We start from the raw sequence: 20,168 nt of genomic DNA, 5'->3' as shown, positions 1-20,168 counted from the left end.
AAGAGGTGGGCTTTCAGTCTAGATTTAAAGGTGGCCAAGGATGGGGCAAGACGTAGGGGCTCAGGAAGTTTATTCCAGGCGTAGGGTGCAGCGAGACAGAAGGTGCAAAGTCTGGAGGTTGGCAGTAGTGGAGAAGGGAACAGATAAAAAGGATTTATCCATGGAGCGGAGTGCACGGGAAGGGATGTAGGGAAGGACGAGTGTGGAGAGATACTGGGGAGCAGCAGAGTGAGTACATTTATAGGTTAGTAGAAGAAGTTTGAACAGGATGTGAAAACGGATAGGGAGCCAGTGAAGCGACTTGAGGAGAGGGGTAGTATGAGTAAAGTGACCCTAGCGGAAGATGAGACGGGCAGCAGAGTTTTGAACTGATTGGAGAGGGGAGAGGTGACTAAGTGGGAGGCCAGTAAGAAGCAGATTGCAGTAGTCTAAACAAGAGGTGACAAGGGTGTGGATGAGGGTTTTGGTAGAGTGCTCGGAAAGAAAGGGGCGGATTTTACGGATGTTGTAAAGAAAGAAACAACAGGTCTTGGCGATCTGCTGGATATGAGCAGAGAAGGAGAGAGAAGAGTCAAAGATAACCCCAAGGTTTCGAGCTGAGGAGACAGGGAGAATAAGAGAGCCATCAACAGAAATAGAAAATGGGGGAGTGGGGAGGTGGGTTTGGGGGGGGAAAATGAGAAGCTCGTTTTGGTCATGTTTAATTTCAGGTGGCGTTGAGACATCCAGACAGCAATGTCAGACAAGCACGCTGAAACTTTGGTTTGGATGCAAGGTGAGATATCAGGGGTAGAAAGGTAGATTTGGGAGTCATCAGCATAGAGATGGTAGGAAAAGCCATGGATGAGATTAATGAACCAAGGAAGAAGTGTAGATAGAAAAGAGGAGGGAACCAAGAACAGAACCCTGAGGTACGCCGACAGGCAGAGGGATAGAAGTAGAAGAGGATCCACCAGAGTGAACACTAAAGGTGCAGAGGGAAAGGTAGGAAGAGAACCAGGAAGGACAGAGCCCTGGAATCCAAGTGAGGACAGGGTATCGAGAAGTATGCTGTGATCGACAGTGTCAAAAGCAGCGGAAAGATCAAGAAGAATGAGGATGGATTATTGACCTCTGGATTTAGCCAGTAATAGGTCATTGGAGACTTTAGTAAGCGCAGTTTCGGTTGAGTGGAGAGAGCAAAAACCAGATTGTAGTGGGTCAAGAATAGCATGTGAGGAGAGAAAATCAAGGCAGAGGTGGTGAACAGCACTCTCAAGTAATTTGGAGAGAAAAGGGAGGAGGGAGATGGGTCAGTAATTAGAGGGACAAGTAGGGTTGAGTGAAGGCTTCTTAAGGAGAGGTGTGACCATAGCATGTTTAAAGACAGTAGGGACAGTTGCAGTGGAAAGTGAGAGGTTGAGAATGTGACAGATAAAAGGAATAAGAGCAGGTGAAGTTGTACATTTGCAGGGACAAGCTGCACCAGAGTAGGGTTACCATATGTCTTACCCGGACATGTCCTCTTTTTGAGGACATGTCTGGGCAACCGGGCGGGTTTTGCCAATCTGCCCGTTTGTCCGGATTTCTGGATAAACGGGCAGGCGGGCGGGCCATCCTATGCTACCCTCTCGGCCCTCCCCTCCCCTCTCCTTACTTACTACTCTACTTCCCTGATGATCTAGTGACCTCTTCCACCTTTGGGGCAGCAAAGAGCTCTGCATTCTGTTGCTGATCTCGGGTTGATTCAAAATGGCCACCGAGAGTTGACGCGACCTCGTGAGACTTCAACTCTCGGTGGCCATTTTGAATCGGCACTGAGATCAGCAACAGGATGCAGGGCAGCACTCCGGGCAGCAAAGAGGAGGCTCTTTCTTGCCCCGAAGAGGTCACTAGACCACCAGGGCAGTAGAGTAAGGTAAAGGAAGGGGGGTGATGGGGGTAGGGGAATATGTGACAGGGGGCAGAGCAAGGGTGTGAAAGGGGCAGGGCGAGGGTGTGAAAGGGGCAGACTCTCTTCAGCCAGACCAATGGATTGTGATCTGTGCTGACAGTAAAGTCTCACCCATACAGATATGGTTCTAACTTCTTGAGGGTCCACACTAAGGCCAGACACTCCTTTTCAATAGTGGCATAGGCTACCTCTCTATCAAGGAGCTTGTGACAATGGGGTGCTCCTCCCTTCTGCTATTCACTTGAGTACAGCCCAATGCCGTACCACAAATCTTTACTGGTAGTCAGGTGCAGCTAGTACTAGATCGGTAGCTAATGCTGTCTTTAATGGCTGGAAGGCCACTTCACACTCTGACAACCAAGTAACTATTCAGGGTAGTTTTGTCCTTTTAGTCAGGACAGTTAGGGGGCTTGGCTATGGTGCTTTAATGAGGCACAGACTTCCTATAATACCCTGTTGTTCCAAGGAAGGCCAACACTTGCTTTTTAGTTTGGGGAGTGGGCCAAGTTTGTATAGCTTCCACCTTAGCTGGTTCAGGCTTTCAGCAGTCCACTTCCCACTCTATGCCCTATATATTGTACTTCTGCCATCTCCACCTGGCATTTGCTGGGTTTTATGGTCAGGCAGGCCTTCCTGCTCCGGTCCAGTACTCCACTCAAATGGATCAGGTGGTCATCCCAAGTCTGGCTGTACACAGCAATATGTTTGCAGTTGTGTGTGTAACTATAAATTAGTGCCAATGAAAACCAAATATGACCAATAATTGGTTGTTAGTGCTAATTTGTCAATTAAGTTACCTGCAAAACAGTAGGTAGTCTATAACTTTTGTGTGCAGAGTTTAATGTACAATCTATATATGCAAGGGGGACAACACGGGGCTGTTATTAGCCTGTCCTATATGTCATGGAATTGTTGCAATGCAAACACAATCTCTGGCTCAACAGTGTGACACACATCACACTCATACAATCTCACACACTCCTTGTGACCCCATTCAAAAAGTGGATTACCTTCCATTTCCATGCTCTCTTTCTTAGCACCTACTCTAATGAAAAAACTGCATGATTTTCAGAAGGCTGCTAACATAGCACTGTTCCACCTGTTCAGATTGGCTTCTCTGCTTCCTAATTCCCTTAGCTTTGCTGCACTTTACTTTTGAATCAGTGGATCCGATATTCAAAATAATATTAACAGCTAGGAGAGGCTCCTGGCCATTTAAATTGCTTTGCCAGCTAGTGCTGCTGAAAATGCCCTGTTACACTCAAGCTGAAACAGGCAGGCCTATCTTTATGTGGTTCTTCTTAGCTGGTTAAGTGCTGAACAATGCACTTAATCAGCTATGTTTTAGACAGCTCCCTACACCCAGAAATTCAATGCTGGAGCCCGGACATGACATGACCTGGCATTGAATTTCCAGGTTTAATGCTGCAGGGCAGGGGCGTATCTGGGATTTGGCGGTAGGGGGGACCAGAGCCAGAGTGGGGGGGGCACATTATAGCCCCCCCCCCCCGCCGCCGCCACCACCCCCCTACCGCCGCCAACACCTACCTTTGCTGGCGGGGGACCCCAACCCCCGCCAGCCGAGGTCCGCTTCCTCTAAAAATATTCGTTGACCTACTACTACTACTACTTAACATTTCTGAAGCACTACTAGGGTTATGCAGCGCTGTACAATTTACATAGAGGGACAGTCCCTGCTCAAAGAGCTTACAATCTAGTAGACAAGTGAACGGTCAAATTGGGGCATTATTAATCCAGTTTCGGAGTCTGTCTGACGTCGCTGCACGACAGACTCCGAAACTGGATTCCGGAGAGTTTCAACAGCAGCACGGAGGAGTGGGAGCGAGGACGAACAACTTAAAAGACCTCAGGTCAACGAATATTTTTAGAGGAAGCAGACCTCGGCTGGCGAAGGTTGGGGTCCCCCGCCAGCAAAGGTAGGTGTTGGCGGCGGTAGAGGGGTCCAGGGTGAAATCTGTGGGGGCCCAGGCCCCTGTGGCCTCACGCAGATACGCCCCTGCTGCAGGGTCAGCAAAATACTGCTCACCGTCAGCTGAATATCGGGTCCAGTGTTCCTACTGCTTTTGCTGTTGTACAGTACTATATGAAAAGCATGCACAAATAAACAAACATCTATCACACACTGACACACCCATACAAACTTTAGCACGTACTATATGATACTCACAATATATCTGATCTTACAAAGTAAAAGGAATAAAGATGCCTCCAGCAGAGTTCCAAGTTAAACATTTAATAAGAAATATAAACAGCTTCATCCCAATATTAACAAGCACGAAAAAGGCTCCCCTTTCCTCACTGCAGCCTTGCTCTGTCTCCATAAGAGAACAGAGGGCCTCAGGACATCAACGCCAAGGTAAGTCATTTCTTTTCCACTAGACATGTTCTTTCCTACTGCATGCAGGGACTACTCGTTCTGCTTCTCAAAGGCCAGTTAGGACAACAAATAAATCCCAGACTACACTAACATGGGATCAACTCAGCTTTTCCTTTGCTATTTGGATCTGGCTACAATTATTTGCAGAGTTTGCAGGAGACTGGGCTTGTCAGGCCCAGGGAACAACACTAGCAGATACTTCTAACCCATCTTCAAAACACAGCAAAAAGAATCCACATCCCTGCTCCTAGATGTCCATTTTGATCCTCAAAAGAAAGAGGAACCTTTCACTAAATCCTCAAATTATAAACTAACTGAATTTGATAGTAATCACAGTATATGGTGCTCATTCCCAAAAAAATGCAGAACGTGGAGGCTGAAAATGTCAGAAGTGGTTCAAGTAAAATGGAGAGCACAGGGTACAAAAAGCCCCTCTTGCTAGGACACAGAAAGGGATAAGCATTACCATGGTGATCACTGAATAACGGGCATAGTTCTATGGGCTACCTCCACATCCCATTTAAGGCTTTACTAGCCTCAATGGAAGTATTAAAAATCACATTAATCATAACAACATGATGTTGAGGAATAAATATGCATACTCAAAGTATGTTTAGAAATGTAAACAGAACCAAAAGCTGTTCTTAAGGCATGAAGCCTCAGTACTAAATCTCACTCTAGACTCCAATTTTCTCACACCTTCCCTCAGATCCAGATTCCTTCCACTTGCCTAATGGTCTAGAGAACTGGCCTCTCTATGGATTTTTCTCCAGGCTAGGCACTTTTCTGGATCAAACAAACACTGGAACTGGTATGGCAAACATTATGTAGGTTTTTTTTTCTCTCATTTGGAGGACAACTTTCATATGCCATTTACTTGGGTAAACTGAAAATTGCTCCCTCAATATGGCTACAAATATACATGTGGTTCCACAACACATGTGCTTCGTTATATTAAGAGGTGATGTACCCAGGGGTGTATTTTGGGCAGGCTCGAGAGACACCACATAAAAATTGTGAAGCCAAAATTTAAAAGATCTGTCTGGGTATTGTTCCCAGAGAGTAGCCTACAGCACCAGGTTGAGCTCCATACCAGAAGGCTCTTGCAAGGGTCATTATGTAAGAAATATGAAAAGTCTCCAGCTTTTCTGGGATCACACTGCCACAGCCAGGATATAAGACAGGAAGTAAAGAAAAAGGGGTACAAGGATAAGTGTGGTGATCCAGAGGAGGATGCTGATGATGGAGAGTTTAATTGACTTTCGTCTGAATGGTCCTGCGCCTCCTCTGTTCACTTTCTCCTTTTCAATAGCCTGAAAGAGAGAACAAAAAGGAGTAGGACATTCCTGCATAATAGCTCTGAGACACACCTACACCACCTGTGCTATAGTACAGCCTGAGACATGCCCATATTATCTACACTGTATGAAATCCCGGAGATGGGTCTGCATTATTTGTGCTGTATCATGCCCTCAAGCACATCTATACTGTATCACATCTCCAAGATAGTTCTCAATTATCTTTGCTGAATAACAATCCTGAAAAACACCTGCATTTGTACTGTATGACATTGATATTTTGTCTTCCAGGAAGCAAAAGTATTACCTTCATAGCATAGAAGAGTGCAGCGATTCCAATGCACGAGTAGCCACAGATGATGCTGGCAATGGCAAGATGGCGCAACTTATGTGGCTTTTTCTCAGTGACGGCACACTCTGGGATCTCATGCAATTTATTGTCCATGGTCACCACCTGTGTTAAGTGATCTTGTGTGGTTCTCTCTACAGTGATGGTCTCGTGAGAGATGGGTGTCTCTGGGAGCAGTCTGTCTTCCAAATGTGCCTTCAAATGTCCATTGCCAATCTCAGCCATCATTACTAGGGGGAAAGTGGGAGTGCTTGTCATTAGTAAAGGAATAAAACACTATTAATACTTATTTTTATAGCACTACTAGAGCTGTGCAGCACTGTACAATGATGACATGTATTAAGGAATGATAAGTCCTTACCCCTAAACAATTTATAATCTAAGTGGGTACCAAAGGCAAAAGAAATTACTTGCTCAGGGTACAAGGAGTACCTGTGAGAGAAGTGGGATTTGAACCCTGATTTCCCTGCTCTAACCACTATCAGGTTAACAGTCTAGATCAAACAGGTACAGAGCAAAGTTCTGTCACCATCCTGAACAAGATAGTCTCTGAACAGGGTCAGGACATCAGGGACAGACCAAGCCAATTTTGGTTTTCCCCTACTATAATTCCTCCTTTTGTTAGCAGCCTTGGAACTACAACTCTGAATGCAATACCAGCATTACTTCAATTTATTCATGGTAATCTGGATGAAAAGCAAGTATCACAAAACAAAAAGACCATCAAGAAAATCCTACAAAGGGGCAAAAAAAAAAAAAAGCAGGTGAAGGCAATCTCAACATGGGAACAAACGTACTGGCATCCACCTCGGTTTCCTTAACCTTAAGACAGGATTTTAACTAAAATGTGTTTGATTCTGTGGTAGTTGGATGATGGGGTTGAAGGGAGGCAGCCTCAGGAAAGATGTCAGGAAGTATTTTTTCACAGAGAGGGTGGTGGATGCTTGGAATGCCCTCCCGCGGGAGGTGGTGGAGATGAAAACGGTAACGGAATTCAAACATGCGTGGGATATGCATAAAGGAATCCTGTGCAGAAGGAATGGATCCTCAGAAGTTAGCCGAAATTGGGTGGCGGAGCAGGTGGGGGAAGAGGGGTTGGTGGTTGGGAGGCGAGGATAGTGGAGGGCAGACTTATACGGTCTGTGCCAGAGCCGGTGATGGGAGGCGGGACTGGTGGTTGGGAGGCGGGAAATACTGCTGGGCAGACTTGTACGGTCTGTGCCTTGAAAAAGGCAGGTACAAATCAAGGTAAGGTATACACATATGAGTTTATCTTGTTGGGCAGACTGGATGGACCTTTTTCTGCCGTCATCTACTATGTTACTATGTGCACTTTTATGTTTTCATATATATCTACGCTATGGTGGTCATTTTCAAAGCAGTTGGACTCCTCAAAATACCTAAAAAACATCCATCTGCTAAAAACATCCAAATACTGATTTTGGAAAGTCAGAGTCTGGATGTTTTACACTGTAGTTCATCCAAATAACAAGGGGGCATGTTGTGGGCAGGACTAGAGAAGGCCCAAAAGTAGGACATCCAACAGCGATTTTAGAACAGGAAGAAACATCCATGTCTAAAAAAAAAGGGTGTTTTTATCTAGACCTGTTTCAATCACATCTAAGTTTCTAGCAGGTGTTCTGATTGAACAGCTGCCCACTGGAGGGATTAAGACATGACCTCTTCTTAATCCCTCAGTAGTTGCTGTCGTCGTCGTCGTCCCCCCCCCCCCCCCCCCTCCCCTGAAAGTGAAACAGGAAAGAGCCTGGTTTTCTTATGTCAGCTTCAGGTATTATGGCCATTCTGAACAGTGCAGCAAGCAGGTCAGTAGAGTAGCTTAGTGTAACTTCATTAATTTTGTTTCCTGGGGCTCCCTTCAGGAACAGAAAAATACTTACTGTACCTAAAAATATAAGACACCTGCAAGCTATTGAAGTATTGTACATCCAGGTACCCAGCAGACATTTTTCTGTTCCTGGAGTGATCACATTTAGATTTAAAAAAAAAGAGAGTTATACTAGGATTTGAACCTGTGTCCCTTGGGTTATAGTGCATTGCACTTACCACTAGGCTAGTCCTTTGTTCTGCAAGGATGCCTGTGTGTCCATTTTAATAAGAATGCTGCCAGACAGATGTATTTATGCCTTTTTTTACCATTTATAATTTAAACATTTCAGTTTGTAAAATGGTTGTTCAGAATGGACATCTCCAGCGTAAGGACATTCTTCTTATACAGCGCTCATTATTCATATAGAGCCACCAGCGGTGACTGTGTTTTGTATATAGCAGCACTATTCAACCGCTCCAAGACTGCTAAACAGTTTATTTTAGGATTGCTTCTAGCAGGCCTAAGTAACCCTCTTAGCTATACTGAGAGCAGACAAGTATTGCTGCTATACATATAGCTAGAGTTTCCACCCTCGCTCTACTGTAACTCTGTCCCACCACTATGGTGGCAATTCTATAATCCAGCATTTGCACACCTTATATTTAGGTGCCTGCAGTTACACCATCCTTACAGCTGGTGTAACTGAGCATAGAAACATAGAAAAATATTGGCAAATAAAGACCATATGGCCTATCCTGTTTGCCCATCCATGCCATCTACTCTCCCTATCACTCCCTTAAAATCCTATGTACTTGTCCCAAGCTCTCTTGAATTCAGATACTGTTTTCTTCCACTGGAAGGCCATTCCACAGATTGACCACCCCTTCTGTGAAGAAGTATTTTTTCAGGTTACTTCTGAGTCTATACCCTTTCACCTTCATCCAATGCCCCCTCGTTCCAGAGCTTCCTTTCAATTGAAAGATACTCGCCTCCTATGCATTTATACTGTATAAGTATTTAAATGTCTCCCTTCTTCCGCCTTTGTTCCAAAATACATATTGAGATCTTTAAGTCTGTCCCCATACACTTTATGACAAAGACCACTGACCATTTTAGTTGCCACCCTCTGGACCAACTCCATCCTGTTTATATCTTTTTGAAGGTGCGGTCTCCAGAATTGTACACAATATTCTAAATAAGGTCTCACTAGAGCTTCATCACCTCCTTTTCCTATTGGTTATTCCTCGCCCTATGCACTCAAGCATCCTTCTATCTTTTGCCATCACCTTTTCTACCTGTTTGGCCACCTTAAGATCATCACATATGATCACACCCAAGTCCCACTCCTTTTTTGTGCACAAAAATTCTTCAGCCCCTAAACTGTACTGTTACCTTGGTTTTCTGCAACCCAAATGGATGACCCTACATTTTTTAGCATTAAATCTTAGCTGCCAAATTCCAGACCATTCCTCTAGCTTTGCTAAATCCTTCCTCTTGTTATCTACACCATCAGAGGATGTCTACCCTATTGCAGATTTTGGTATCATCCACCTAAATGTGGCAAGGAAGTGTGTAATTTATAGTATTTTATAAGATGCACATGTAACTGGGAGACACGCCAATGTCTCACCCATGTTCTGACCACGTGTACACTTTCCTCACATTTATGCACTGTAGCACTTAGGGTGCTTAAATGTGTGCTACTTTTTGGTGCATATATATGTGCACAGGGTGCCTAGTTATAGAATTGCCCTTTATCAGGATATTGACAAAGTGGCTGGAGAGATTTTTGGCATCACTATTCAGATGGTGCCATTGAAAATACATGGCTGGCAGACATATATTTGTGGAAGGTAATATTTCAAACCTATATAATAAAGGTTCTCCTAAAATACTAGGGGCAAAGGTTTAGATTCTATATATCATGCCTAAAAATTTGACGCAAAAATGAAATTCGCCTAAGCACATTCTATAAAGTACGCCTTAATTTAGGCATACTTTATAGAATAAGCCTAAATTTCCATGCAGTATATAGAATACGACGTGGCCATGATAATGCCTAACTCTAGGCATGGCCATTTATACCATGTAAAACTTGGTGTAAACACCGATGCCTAAGTTAAGCACAGAGGTGTGTTCTATAACCCTGCGTGTAGTTTTCCAGAACGCCCACGACCTGCACATTCCACATTCATAGCCATGCCCCCTTTTCAGCAAAATGCATTAGAATTTACGTGCACCGCTTTGCAGAATACTCTTAGCGTGTAGTGTGTGTAAATTCTACTTAATGCAAATTGGTGCAGATAATTGCTTGTTAACATTCAATTATCAGTGCTGATTAGCTTGTTAACTAATTAAGTTATGTGCATTGTTATGGAATACGCTTTGATTTCTGTGCAGAAATCTCAGCGCGATATATGTTTAAATCATTTTTATTGATGACTACTAGCAGAAAACAATTGTAAGAAACATCAAAGAATTGTCATAAAGAGAACCCCCCTCTCCTCCTAACCCGCCCCTACCACTCCCTCTATATTGGTTAATCCTTTGTATTATATAGGTGGAGAAGGAGCCCAGTAGACCAACACATAACCGCTATGTACACTACTCATCAAGCTTGGCCTCCCTTCTATTTGCTCTCTCCATCATCCCTTCCCCCCGCCCTCCCGACACTTCCTTCCCCCATCCAAACAATCAATAACAGTAACAGAGGCGCAGAAGAGGCCCAGGCTCATTGATTAAGAATGCAGCTATGTGCCGTAGGTTGTAAGGTTGCCCAGAATCATTCACAAGTCCGCTGAAAGCGTATTCCTTGAGGGGAGGTGATATCCGAGATGGTAAATCTGTCCATTGTCAGTAAGGAAATCATCTGTTTATGCCAAAGTGCCAGAGATAATTCTGAAGAATCCAGCCAACAAAGAAGATTAGCTTTTTTCCCCCCATTAGTACTGTGCACTTCAAAAAGCTGGCTAGACTTGGAGCCCTCAGCGTTGCCAGTTGGAATCTATGAAAAATCAGGGTCAGTGAGATAGGTATATGACAAGACCACTGGTTGGAAATGTGTTAAAACACATGGGATCAGAAGATAGTGACCTTTGGGCAATGCCAGAACATATGACTCAATATAGCACAGGCTGTGTGACATTTGGCACAGAGCACAAAATGCTGCTTTATAGGCTTGAGCTGGCACCACAAACAAACGTAAGGCAATTCCCATAATTGGACGTTTGCACCCAAGATTGTACTGACAAAGACACTCCTTTAGCATGACATCAAAAAGCTGAAGCCAAAGATGCTAGGGTCATCCTTAGAAGTCAGCACTCAAGAAATAGATCTAGGTGTCATTGTAAGCAATAATGTTCATCTGCTCAGTATGTGGTGGCAGCAGCCAAAAAAGCAAACAGGATGCTAGGAATTATTAGGAAAGGGATGCAAAATAAGACCAAGAATATTATAATGCCTCTGTACCGCTCTATGGTACGAACTCACCTTGAGTATTGCGTTCAATTCTGGTCACCACATCTTAAAAAGATATAGCGGAATTAGAAAAGATTCAAAGAAGAGTGACCAAAATGATGAAGGGGATGGAACTCCTCCCGTATAGGAAAGGCTAAAGGGCTTAGGGCTTTTCCAGCTTGGAAAAGAGATGGCTGAGGGGGAATATGATTGAAGGTTTATAAAGTCCCTGAGTGGTGTAGAAGTTATTTCACCTCTTCAAAAAGTACAAAGATTCAGGAGACACTCAATGAAATACTTGTAAAACTAATAGGAAGAAATATTTTTTCACTCAAAGAATAGTTAAGCTGTGGAACTAGCTGCTGGAGGATGTGGTAACAATGGTTAGTGTATCTGGGTTTAAAAATAGGTCTGGACAAGTTCCTGAAGGAAAGGTCAATAGCCTGTTATTGAGAGGGACATGGGAGAAACCACTGCTTGCCCCAAGATTGGTAGCATGGAATGTTGCTATTAATTGGGTTTCTGCCAGGTACTTGTGACCTGGATTGGCCACTGTTGGAAGCAGGATACTGAGCAAGATGGACCATTGGTCTGACCCACTATGGGTATTCTTATGTTCTTATGTTAATCTCTCTTTCCCTCTCCCCTGCATAGCTGTCATCCCTGTACATCCAAAACAAAGCACTCCTGCATCCATATTGTCATTCTTTATTGTGGGTAGCATTTTTATTTCATCTCACTTATACGGCTGTATCAGTTTCATCGGTTAGAGCAATAATTAGTTCTAAATAGTAATCATTGTGTTATTTGGAGGGGTTGGTTGCAGGGACTCCCTGTATTTGAGCAGAGATATTTTCACCTAGTAAAGGGCCACCAAATCAGCTATGCTATGAGAATCAGGTGCTCAGCAATCAGAGTTGCTATTTACAAGTACAAAGGTGTTTTTTTAAAATTAAATTAGGTTGAAACCTGGGAGCATTTACCATCTTTTTTTTTCCTGTGCATACATCAAAACAAAAAGATGGTGTGTGGGAACTTGCTCCTTTTGTTTTGTGGAATGCAGTGGTATATTATAAAAATGCACTTGCTATTTGTTATTACTACTATTTCACAGAGAGGTATTGAATAATGAAAGAAGATCTTCTTTCATACAGAAGGTCTGTCCAGAGTCAGTGTAAATGTTTCAACATTGTCCTGTTCGTGTGCTAGACACCAAGTTCATATAAAGTTAATTAAGTTCCCAAGGAGCAGCAGTGGGATGAACGTGGACACTCTGGATGTCAGATCTAACCACTAGGCCACTCCTCCACTCCTTGGAATTCCTTGGAGCACTGCCCTAATACTTTCAGAAGCATTAAAAAAGCTAAATATTTTATTTTGCTTTTTCCATTTGTGAACCTTTATTCACAAATGAAATTTGTTAATTTATAGCTTGGAAACACGGTCCGTAAATCTAATTTTTTCAGGCAGTTCATCCTTGGAATCTCTGAAAATGACTTGCTCAGCTTCCCTGGTTCTCAGTCCACTGCTGCAGAGCTGCTACATTACCCAACTCCAGGAGGGAGACTTTGTGGCCAGTCCTGTTTTTGAACTTATATCCCAGTTCAGAGTTCTATTTGTAGTCTCAGATACCACCAACTGAAATCAGCACTTCAGGTCCCATAATATACCAGGACAGGGTTGGAGAAATCCAGGACTGGCTCAGAACTTCCCTTCTGGAGCCAGGCAACCTAGCAGCTCTTCAGCACCAACCATTAAGCCTCTCCATTCAAAGTATATGCTTGCATAGTTCCCATGCTCACTCACAAACTATGACAGACCTGCCAAGTCTCCCGCATTCAGTGTGAGACTCCTGCTTTGGTGGGCCATCTCCTACCCCCCCCCCCCCCCCCGCCAAAGCAGGAAAGTCTCCCACTGAGATGTAATTGATTTTTCTTACCGCCACAGCTGCTGTTTCTCCCAATGGAAATGAAGAAAGCAGGCGGAATCAAGAAACAGAAAATGGAAATGAGATCCTGAAAAAGGACTTAGGAGAAAGCCAAGAAGATGAAGTGGTACAGAGAGACTAGGATAAACCCAACAGGAAAAATAATTAGGCAAAAAATACAAAATACATTAGATTTTAGAAAATGAAGTATGTCAGCTTTGAAAAAGTGCATTGTTTTGAATTTTGTTCTGTACAGGAGGAATTATTTTCATTTCTTTACATAGTAGATGACGGCACAGAAAGACCTGTACAGTTCACCCAGTCTGCCCTGCAAGATAATAGAAGTCTGCCCAGCACTGTCCTTGTTCTCTAACTTCTGAAGCAGAATCTGTGCAGCCATGATAAGAACACAGACCATAAAAGTTTGCCCAGTACTAGCTTTGCGTCCCAATTACTTGTGTTGCTTTATAATTTCTGCTAAACTTCTTTTGATCCATTCCTTCTAACTGCTCACAGAGTCCAGGGATTTCATTTCATATTTTCTTTGTATATTTGTTTCTAATCTGCAAGATTTTATTCTTTACTAGATGACAATTTGTGTTTTCTGCATGTAACTGAGGTGAGGGATTCTTTTAACACATAGTTCTATATAGGAATCTCTGAAGGTGTACTGGTGTTCTGACTTTTAATAGGTAAGTTTGGTGTGGTTTGGGTTCTTGGGCTTGGTGCTGGTATGGTATGGGTAAGCTTCTAAGTATTCATTTGCAGGGTTTTGTCTAACTTCACAGAGTGCCTAGCAGTGAAGGCAGATTATATCACATTGGTGGGGTGGGGGTGGGGGGCAGAAAGAGAGTGAGAAGGAAAAGAGAGAGGGAGAGAATGCCTTGAGGAGGGAGGGTGTGGAAAGAGGGGTTAGAAGGTGAGAGTGAGTGAGCGCTGGGAAAGACAGAAGGAGATACTTTGCAAGGAGGAGGAAAGGAGAGAGAGAGAGTATGTGTGCTGGAGAAGATGAGAGTTGGGAAAGAGATATGAGGGAAGGGTGTGAGGAGGAGAAAGGAAAGATATAGGAAGGGGGAGTTAAAGTAAGGAGAGAAGGTGGAAGGGTAAAGGGTAATGGATTTTTCTGTGGTATAACCAAAGTGGTTTACATTTATTTTATATGCAGGTACTTTCTCTGTCCTAGTGGGCTCACTATCTAAGAGGGAAGAGAGATTGGAACAAGGAAGAGGAGTGGTGGAATAGCCCAATGTTTAGAGTAATGGGCTTAGAACCAGGAAAGCCAGGGTTCAAATCCCACTGCAGCTCCTTGGCCAAGTTACTTAACCGTCCATTTGTTCTGGTACAAACTTAGGCTCCCTTTTACAAAGCTGCATTAGTGGCTGTCAGTGCAGTAATGCCAACACAGCCCATTCACATTGAATGGGATGTGTCGGCATCGCTGCATGGCAGCCGCTAGCACACCTTTGTACAAGGAGAGGGGGGGAGGTTTAGATTGTAAGCCCTCTGGAGACAGAAAAATATCTACTGTATCTGAATGTATAGTACCTTGCCTTGAGTTACATCTTGAAAAAAAAGGAAAGGGAGGGGGAAGGAGCAAGATGAGAGGAGAAGAAGAAGAACTAAGAGATGGATGAGGAAGACAGATGAGAGGGAGATGAGGTGAGGAGCAAGGCATGGGAGTGAAAGGAGAATGAAAGATTATAGGTGGCATAAAGATAAACAAGGAATTCTAAGCCGCCCAGAATGGTAGGTGGTTTGGATTATAAATTTTAAAAATAAATAAACATAAGCAAAAGAAAGATGACAATAGGATGAAAAAATCTATAGAGAAAAAGAAATCAGAGGGGAAAGGAAACAAGGAAAATGAATTAATAAGGAAAGGCTTAAGAAATTTAAAAAATCTGAATAAAAAAAAAAAGAAACATGCAAAGGTGTGAAAATATTTTGCTGTGTCACTCTCTGCACCTACAACTGAACTGGTGTGAAGGTTGAGGGCAGGCCTGGAAGGAGGGCGAGGAGACAGAGGATGATAAGAGTACAGGTATGTGTGGATAAGAGAATGCCCATTGGGGGGAGAGGGGAGAAAAATCTAATCAATGTACCATTTGAGCAGAGGGGAGGGGAGAAAGTCCCTCTCCTTGATTAATCTGAGCTCTCTATCCTTTGCCTTCCCCAAACAAAGCAGGCAAACTACACCTGAGTACAAAGACTTTAAGTTGAGCACAATGCTAGAACTTGAATACCAGGTCTGAGGAGGCATAGAAGGGTTGGTTAGGAGGAATTAATGCCAGTTTTAGGGATTTAATGCCAGTTTATTCTTTTATTGTGAGCACAACAGAACCCACAAACCTTTAGAGAGAGAGAGGTGACAGTTCGGTGCAGGAAACAAATTATATCCATGTTTTTCTGCACATTGTTTATCAACATCACAACAATTTTACATGAACAAATTTGTGAAGTTGATATTTATCTACATACTGACATTCCAGCACATGCGCAGATAAGTGCTGACACTTGTTTTGCTCGCATATGCGCACAGTACTAGCTGCCCTCAGCGCAGTACCTTGTGCTCACGTGTCTGGTAGTCTTGCCCTGATTAGCACACGTTCTGCATACTTCAAGTTTCCATATGATTAGCTTACTGCATCAGCAGGCAAAGTTTCCTTGTTATGTTCGTGATAGAAATCATGTGCTCAGCTCTAACACACAGTGCATCAGCCCCTGAGTCAGGCCTGGTTTTATTTTTACTGCGTACGTGATGTCATTCTCATTTTGTCTAAGCAAAACAACAGGAGCTACATCTCCACCATATGGAGGATGATTTTATAAGGGGGCACCTACTTGTCTTTATTTGATACTAATGTAAGTGGCAGGTGCAAACATTTATACCACCCCATGGCTGGTGACAAATACTGATACAGGCATTTTCAAGTACACACATAAATTGTAGTATTCTATAATCTGCACCATTTATGTTATTAGCATTTGATATACTGCTTTTCTGAGATGAAAGCAAAGCAATTTACAACAATCAAAATCAGCAGAGAGGGAAAGGAACTACCAAATTCAACAGGAAAGAGAAGGAAGAAAGGAGATGATTGCTGGAGAAGCATGTACATCAGCCACCTGAACTGGAAAAAGCCTGGGGAAAAAAGAAAGGTCCTGAGGCCCAAGCATGAGGTAGGAGGTCCAGGGCAGAGGGAGGATAGCAGGGAGTTCCAAAGTGATAGCACAAGAAAGCAAAAGGCACTTCACCTCGTTGATACGTATGTGTTAGGCGGGGAGAGTCTGATAGGTACCGGCAGAGAGAGGGATCTTGGGGTGATAGTATCTGAGGATTTGAAGGCGACAAAACAGTGTGACAAGGTGGTGGCAGTAGCTAGAAGATTGTTAGGCTGTATAAAGAGAGGTGTGACCAGCAGAAGAAAGGGGGTGTTGATGCCCCTGTATAAGTCGTTGGTGAGGCCCCACCTGGAGTATTGTGTTCAGTTTTGGAGGCCGTATCTTGTTAAGGATGTAAAAAGAATTGAAGCGGTGCAAAGAAAAGCTACGAGAATGGTATGGGATTTGCGTTACAAGACGTATGAGGAGAGACTTGCTGAACTAAACATGTATACTCTGGAGGAAAGGAGAAACAGGGGTAATATGATACAGACGTTCAAATATTTGAAAGGTATTAATCCGCAAACGAACCTTTTCCGGAGATGGGCAGATGGTAGAACAAGAGGACATGAAATGAGATTGAAGGGGGGCAGACTCAAGAAAAATGTCAGGAAGTATTTTTTCAACGGAGAGAGTAGTGGATGCTTGGAATGACCCTCCAGCGGGGAGGTAGTGGAAAATGAAACGGTAACGGAATTCAAACCAGCATGGGATAAGCAATAAAGGAATCCTGTGCCGAAGGAATGGATCCTCAGAAGCTAGTCAAGATCGGGAGGCGGGGCTATGGTGGTTAGGGAGGCGAGGATAGTGCTGGGCAGACTTATACGGTCTGGTGCCCGAGCCGGTGGTTGGGAGGCGGGGGCTGGTGGTTAGGAGGCGGGGTATAGTGCTGGGCAGACTTTACGGTCTATGACCCTGAAGAGCACAGGTATAATCAAAGTAGGGTATACACAAAAAGTAGCAAATATGAGTTATCTTGTGGGCAGACTGATGGACCAGTGCAGGTCTTTTTCTGCCGTCATCTACTATGATGCCAGATATGAGTGGGAAAACAGAAGGTACGAGAGAGACGATGCTCAAGAGAAGAACAAAGAGGCGAAACAGGAGTTAAGAAGTGACCAGATGAATGCGGTGGTTGCTGTATGACGGGCCTTATATGTTAATACAACCTTGTGCTGGACCCTGTAAAAGACCGGGAAGGCGGGAACCAGTGGTGGCAAAGCAGGAGAGGAGCAACATTGTCATAATGGCGGGCACATGTGAGAGTCCTGACAGAGGCATTCTGGACAGATTGAAGGCATTTGAGTAGATGTATGGCTGGCGTGACAGGGCCACTGAAAGGGGAGTCGGGGGGGGGGGCTCAGGATTCCCCGGGCCCGGCCTCCTAGGAGGCACAGGTGTCGCCAAGACTTCCAGAGGCAGCAGAACGTTCTGCTCCTACGGTCTGTCTCTCTCCTGCTCCTGTGCATTGGGACCCGGGTGATCGTCTTAACACGATAACCTGGGTCCCAGCACCACAGGCGCAGGTAGAGTGACACAGAGGGAGGAGCAAATGCAAGACAGGTGAAGGGGGGCAGCGATGGCCCAAGTGGGGTGAACACCTAGCCTGACTAGTGAGAGGGCTGACCCTACAAGCACTCACCTACACATTCCGGACAAAACCAAAAGCAAAACCATCCAAAAAAAACCCAAAACCCATATAGAATAATACACATATACATACCACCCACTGAAAACAAAGACACTAACACCATCACTCTTCTCTCCATGCTGCCCTCACCATGGTGTGATACTTATCATATTTTTTTATAGGGGAGTGCACTGTAATTTTGGTTTTCGTTTTGTTTAGAATTCATTTATTTTAGAATTTAGAACAAATCAAACAGAGTAAAACAAAAATTACATTTAAAAAGCTTGTTCCAGGTCCCACCCTGTACACTAACATACACTCTCCCAGCCTCTCTTACTATTGCTCCCAACCTCTGGACCACTGTTCCCCATCCATAGTGTGAAATCCCAGCAGGATCAAACATTGAAAATAGCACCTGCCTGAAGTCAGCTGGCCATATTCTGAAATAGATGTCAGTGGACCAGGGGCCAAAGCAGATCATCCCTGTAAATGGGAAGATGGTATTGGGTTTTGTTTTGTTTGGAAGTGGCAAGCTCCTAGCTTGGAAACAAAACATTTGTATATTAAAAATGAAACAGGAAATGGTGCTTTCACGCACAAACAAGCATATCCCCAGTTTTGAACACTCCTTTAGCGTCAATCCGGATGAACACCTCAGCTGGGGTCCTGAAACCGCTGAACCACCGCCAGTTGCTTCTGACCTTCTCTCATAAAAGAACATCAAACCAAACGGACGAGCGGTTTGTCGCTTCCATGTGTTTTTAAGAGGGCTGAAGGAGTTTCCCCACATTTCTGGATCCCCTCATCCAACTTGATTATGAGGATCGGGTGTCTTCCTCAGACTATGTTGCTTTTATTATTATTTATTGCACTTGTATCCCACATTTTCCCACCTATTTGCAGGCTCAGTGTGGCTTACTGCCCAGCTCAGTGGCAGAGGAGTTTGGTTTCGGTTTTTTTTTTTTTCAATCTCTGCCCATCCAACTCTCCCTACCCCTCCGATTCTGGTAATTAGCTTCTTTATCTGCTGGATGGGTGCTATGCCCCCCCCCCCCCCCCCAATCGACAAAACCCGAGGCAGCGTGGAATCAAAGTTTGAAACCACTTTGTTTTTTTTTTTTTACCTTAGTGGGATCTGGGAGTAGAATCGCTCTGTCTTCCCAAGGTTTCGCCGTGTCTCACGCTTAGGTTTCTTTGGCTCTGAAGAAGTTTCTCTCTCTTACCTCAGCCTAGGTAGAGCTTTCGGGGTGTGTTCCAGCTCTGTCCTGGCTGTTGATGTCACTGCCTGACTCAGGTTGCCTGAATGTCTGGAATGCACGCTCCCTTCTCAACTCACTTTCCTCCCGAAATACTTGGCAAGCTGATTTCAGCTTGCTTTCTTTCTTTCTTTATTGATTGCATTTGTATCCCACATTTTCCCACCTCTTTGCAGGCTCACTGTGGCTTACATTACATCATGAATAGTGGAAATATATGAGAAAATAGACATTTAGTATTGCAAAAGGATCTTGGGTAACATGATAATAATAAAGCACGATAGTAATATAACAAGCAAATATCATAAGGCAATACTGGATATATGTGTAGGAGTTCACATTTGTTGATCTTTGTGGTATACCTTGCACAGGTGGCTCATAACCCTGCAAAGAAGGTACAGACAGCCTAAACTGGCTTGCAGGGCCGGTCCTAGGGTTTTTGGCGCCCTCCTGCAGCCTAATAGTTGGCGCCCCTACCCATCCAGGGGCGGGATCACTATGGCTCCGCTCCTACAGTAGTCACACCCCTTTTACTAGTCATGGCATCATTGAAATATATTACACCAGTATAGAATATTGTTGGACATGGAGTATAGAAGAAAAATAACGTGGGTTTTTTTTCATTATAAATAATTTCTGTAAGCTGTTACAGCAGATGTAGCAGATGTAAATTCTCAAAGTGGACATATTCCAAACAATAAAATTTTTTTTCTACCTTTGTTGTCTGGTGACTTCATTTTTCTGATCATGCTGGCCCAGTATCTGATTCTGCTGTTATCTGTCCTCTTAACTCCATTTCCAGGGCTTCCTTTCCATTTATTTCTTTACTTTCCTCCTTTCTTCTTCATTTCTTGCTCTATATCCATAAGTAAAACCTGGGACCTCCGCAGACTTGACCGTCCAGTGGATCTAGCTTCTGCCTATTTCTCCA

The 20,168-nt window shown here is 43.9% G+C and overlaps 1 protein-coding gene across 1 annotated transcript; it reads right to left on the bottom strand.

Moving 5' to 3' along the window:
* Positions 1 to 4,830: 4,830 nt before the first annotated feature.
* Positions 4,831 to 19,297, bottom strand: TMEM265 (transmembrane protein 265). Its single transcript, XM_030209317.1, has 3 exons — positions 19,106 to 19,297; positions 5,937 to 6,208; positions 4,831 to 5,644 (listed from the first exon to the last, which is right to left on the bottom strand). Exons 2-3 carry the CDS (start codon positions 6,204 to 6,206, stop codon positions 5,486 to 5,488), a joined length of 429 nt encoding a protein of 142 aa, XP_030065177.1. The 5' UTR covers positions 6,207 to 6,208; positions 19,106 to 19,297; the 3' UTR covers positions 4,831 to 5,485.
* Positions 19,298 to 20,168: the final 871 nt, after the last annotated feature.

The sequence above is a fragment of the Microcaecilia unicolor genome, chromosome 7, assembly GCF_901765095.1.
Source record: "Microcaecilia unicolor chromosome 7, aMicUni1.1, whole genome shotgun sequence".
NCBI lineage: Eukaryota > Metazoa > Chordata > Amphibia > Gymnophiona > Siphonopidae > Microcaecilia > Microcaecilia unicolor.
Note: the sequence above shows the minus strand (reverse complement) of the source record. Positions and strands in the feature narration are given on the sequence as shown.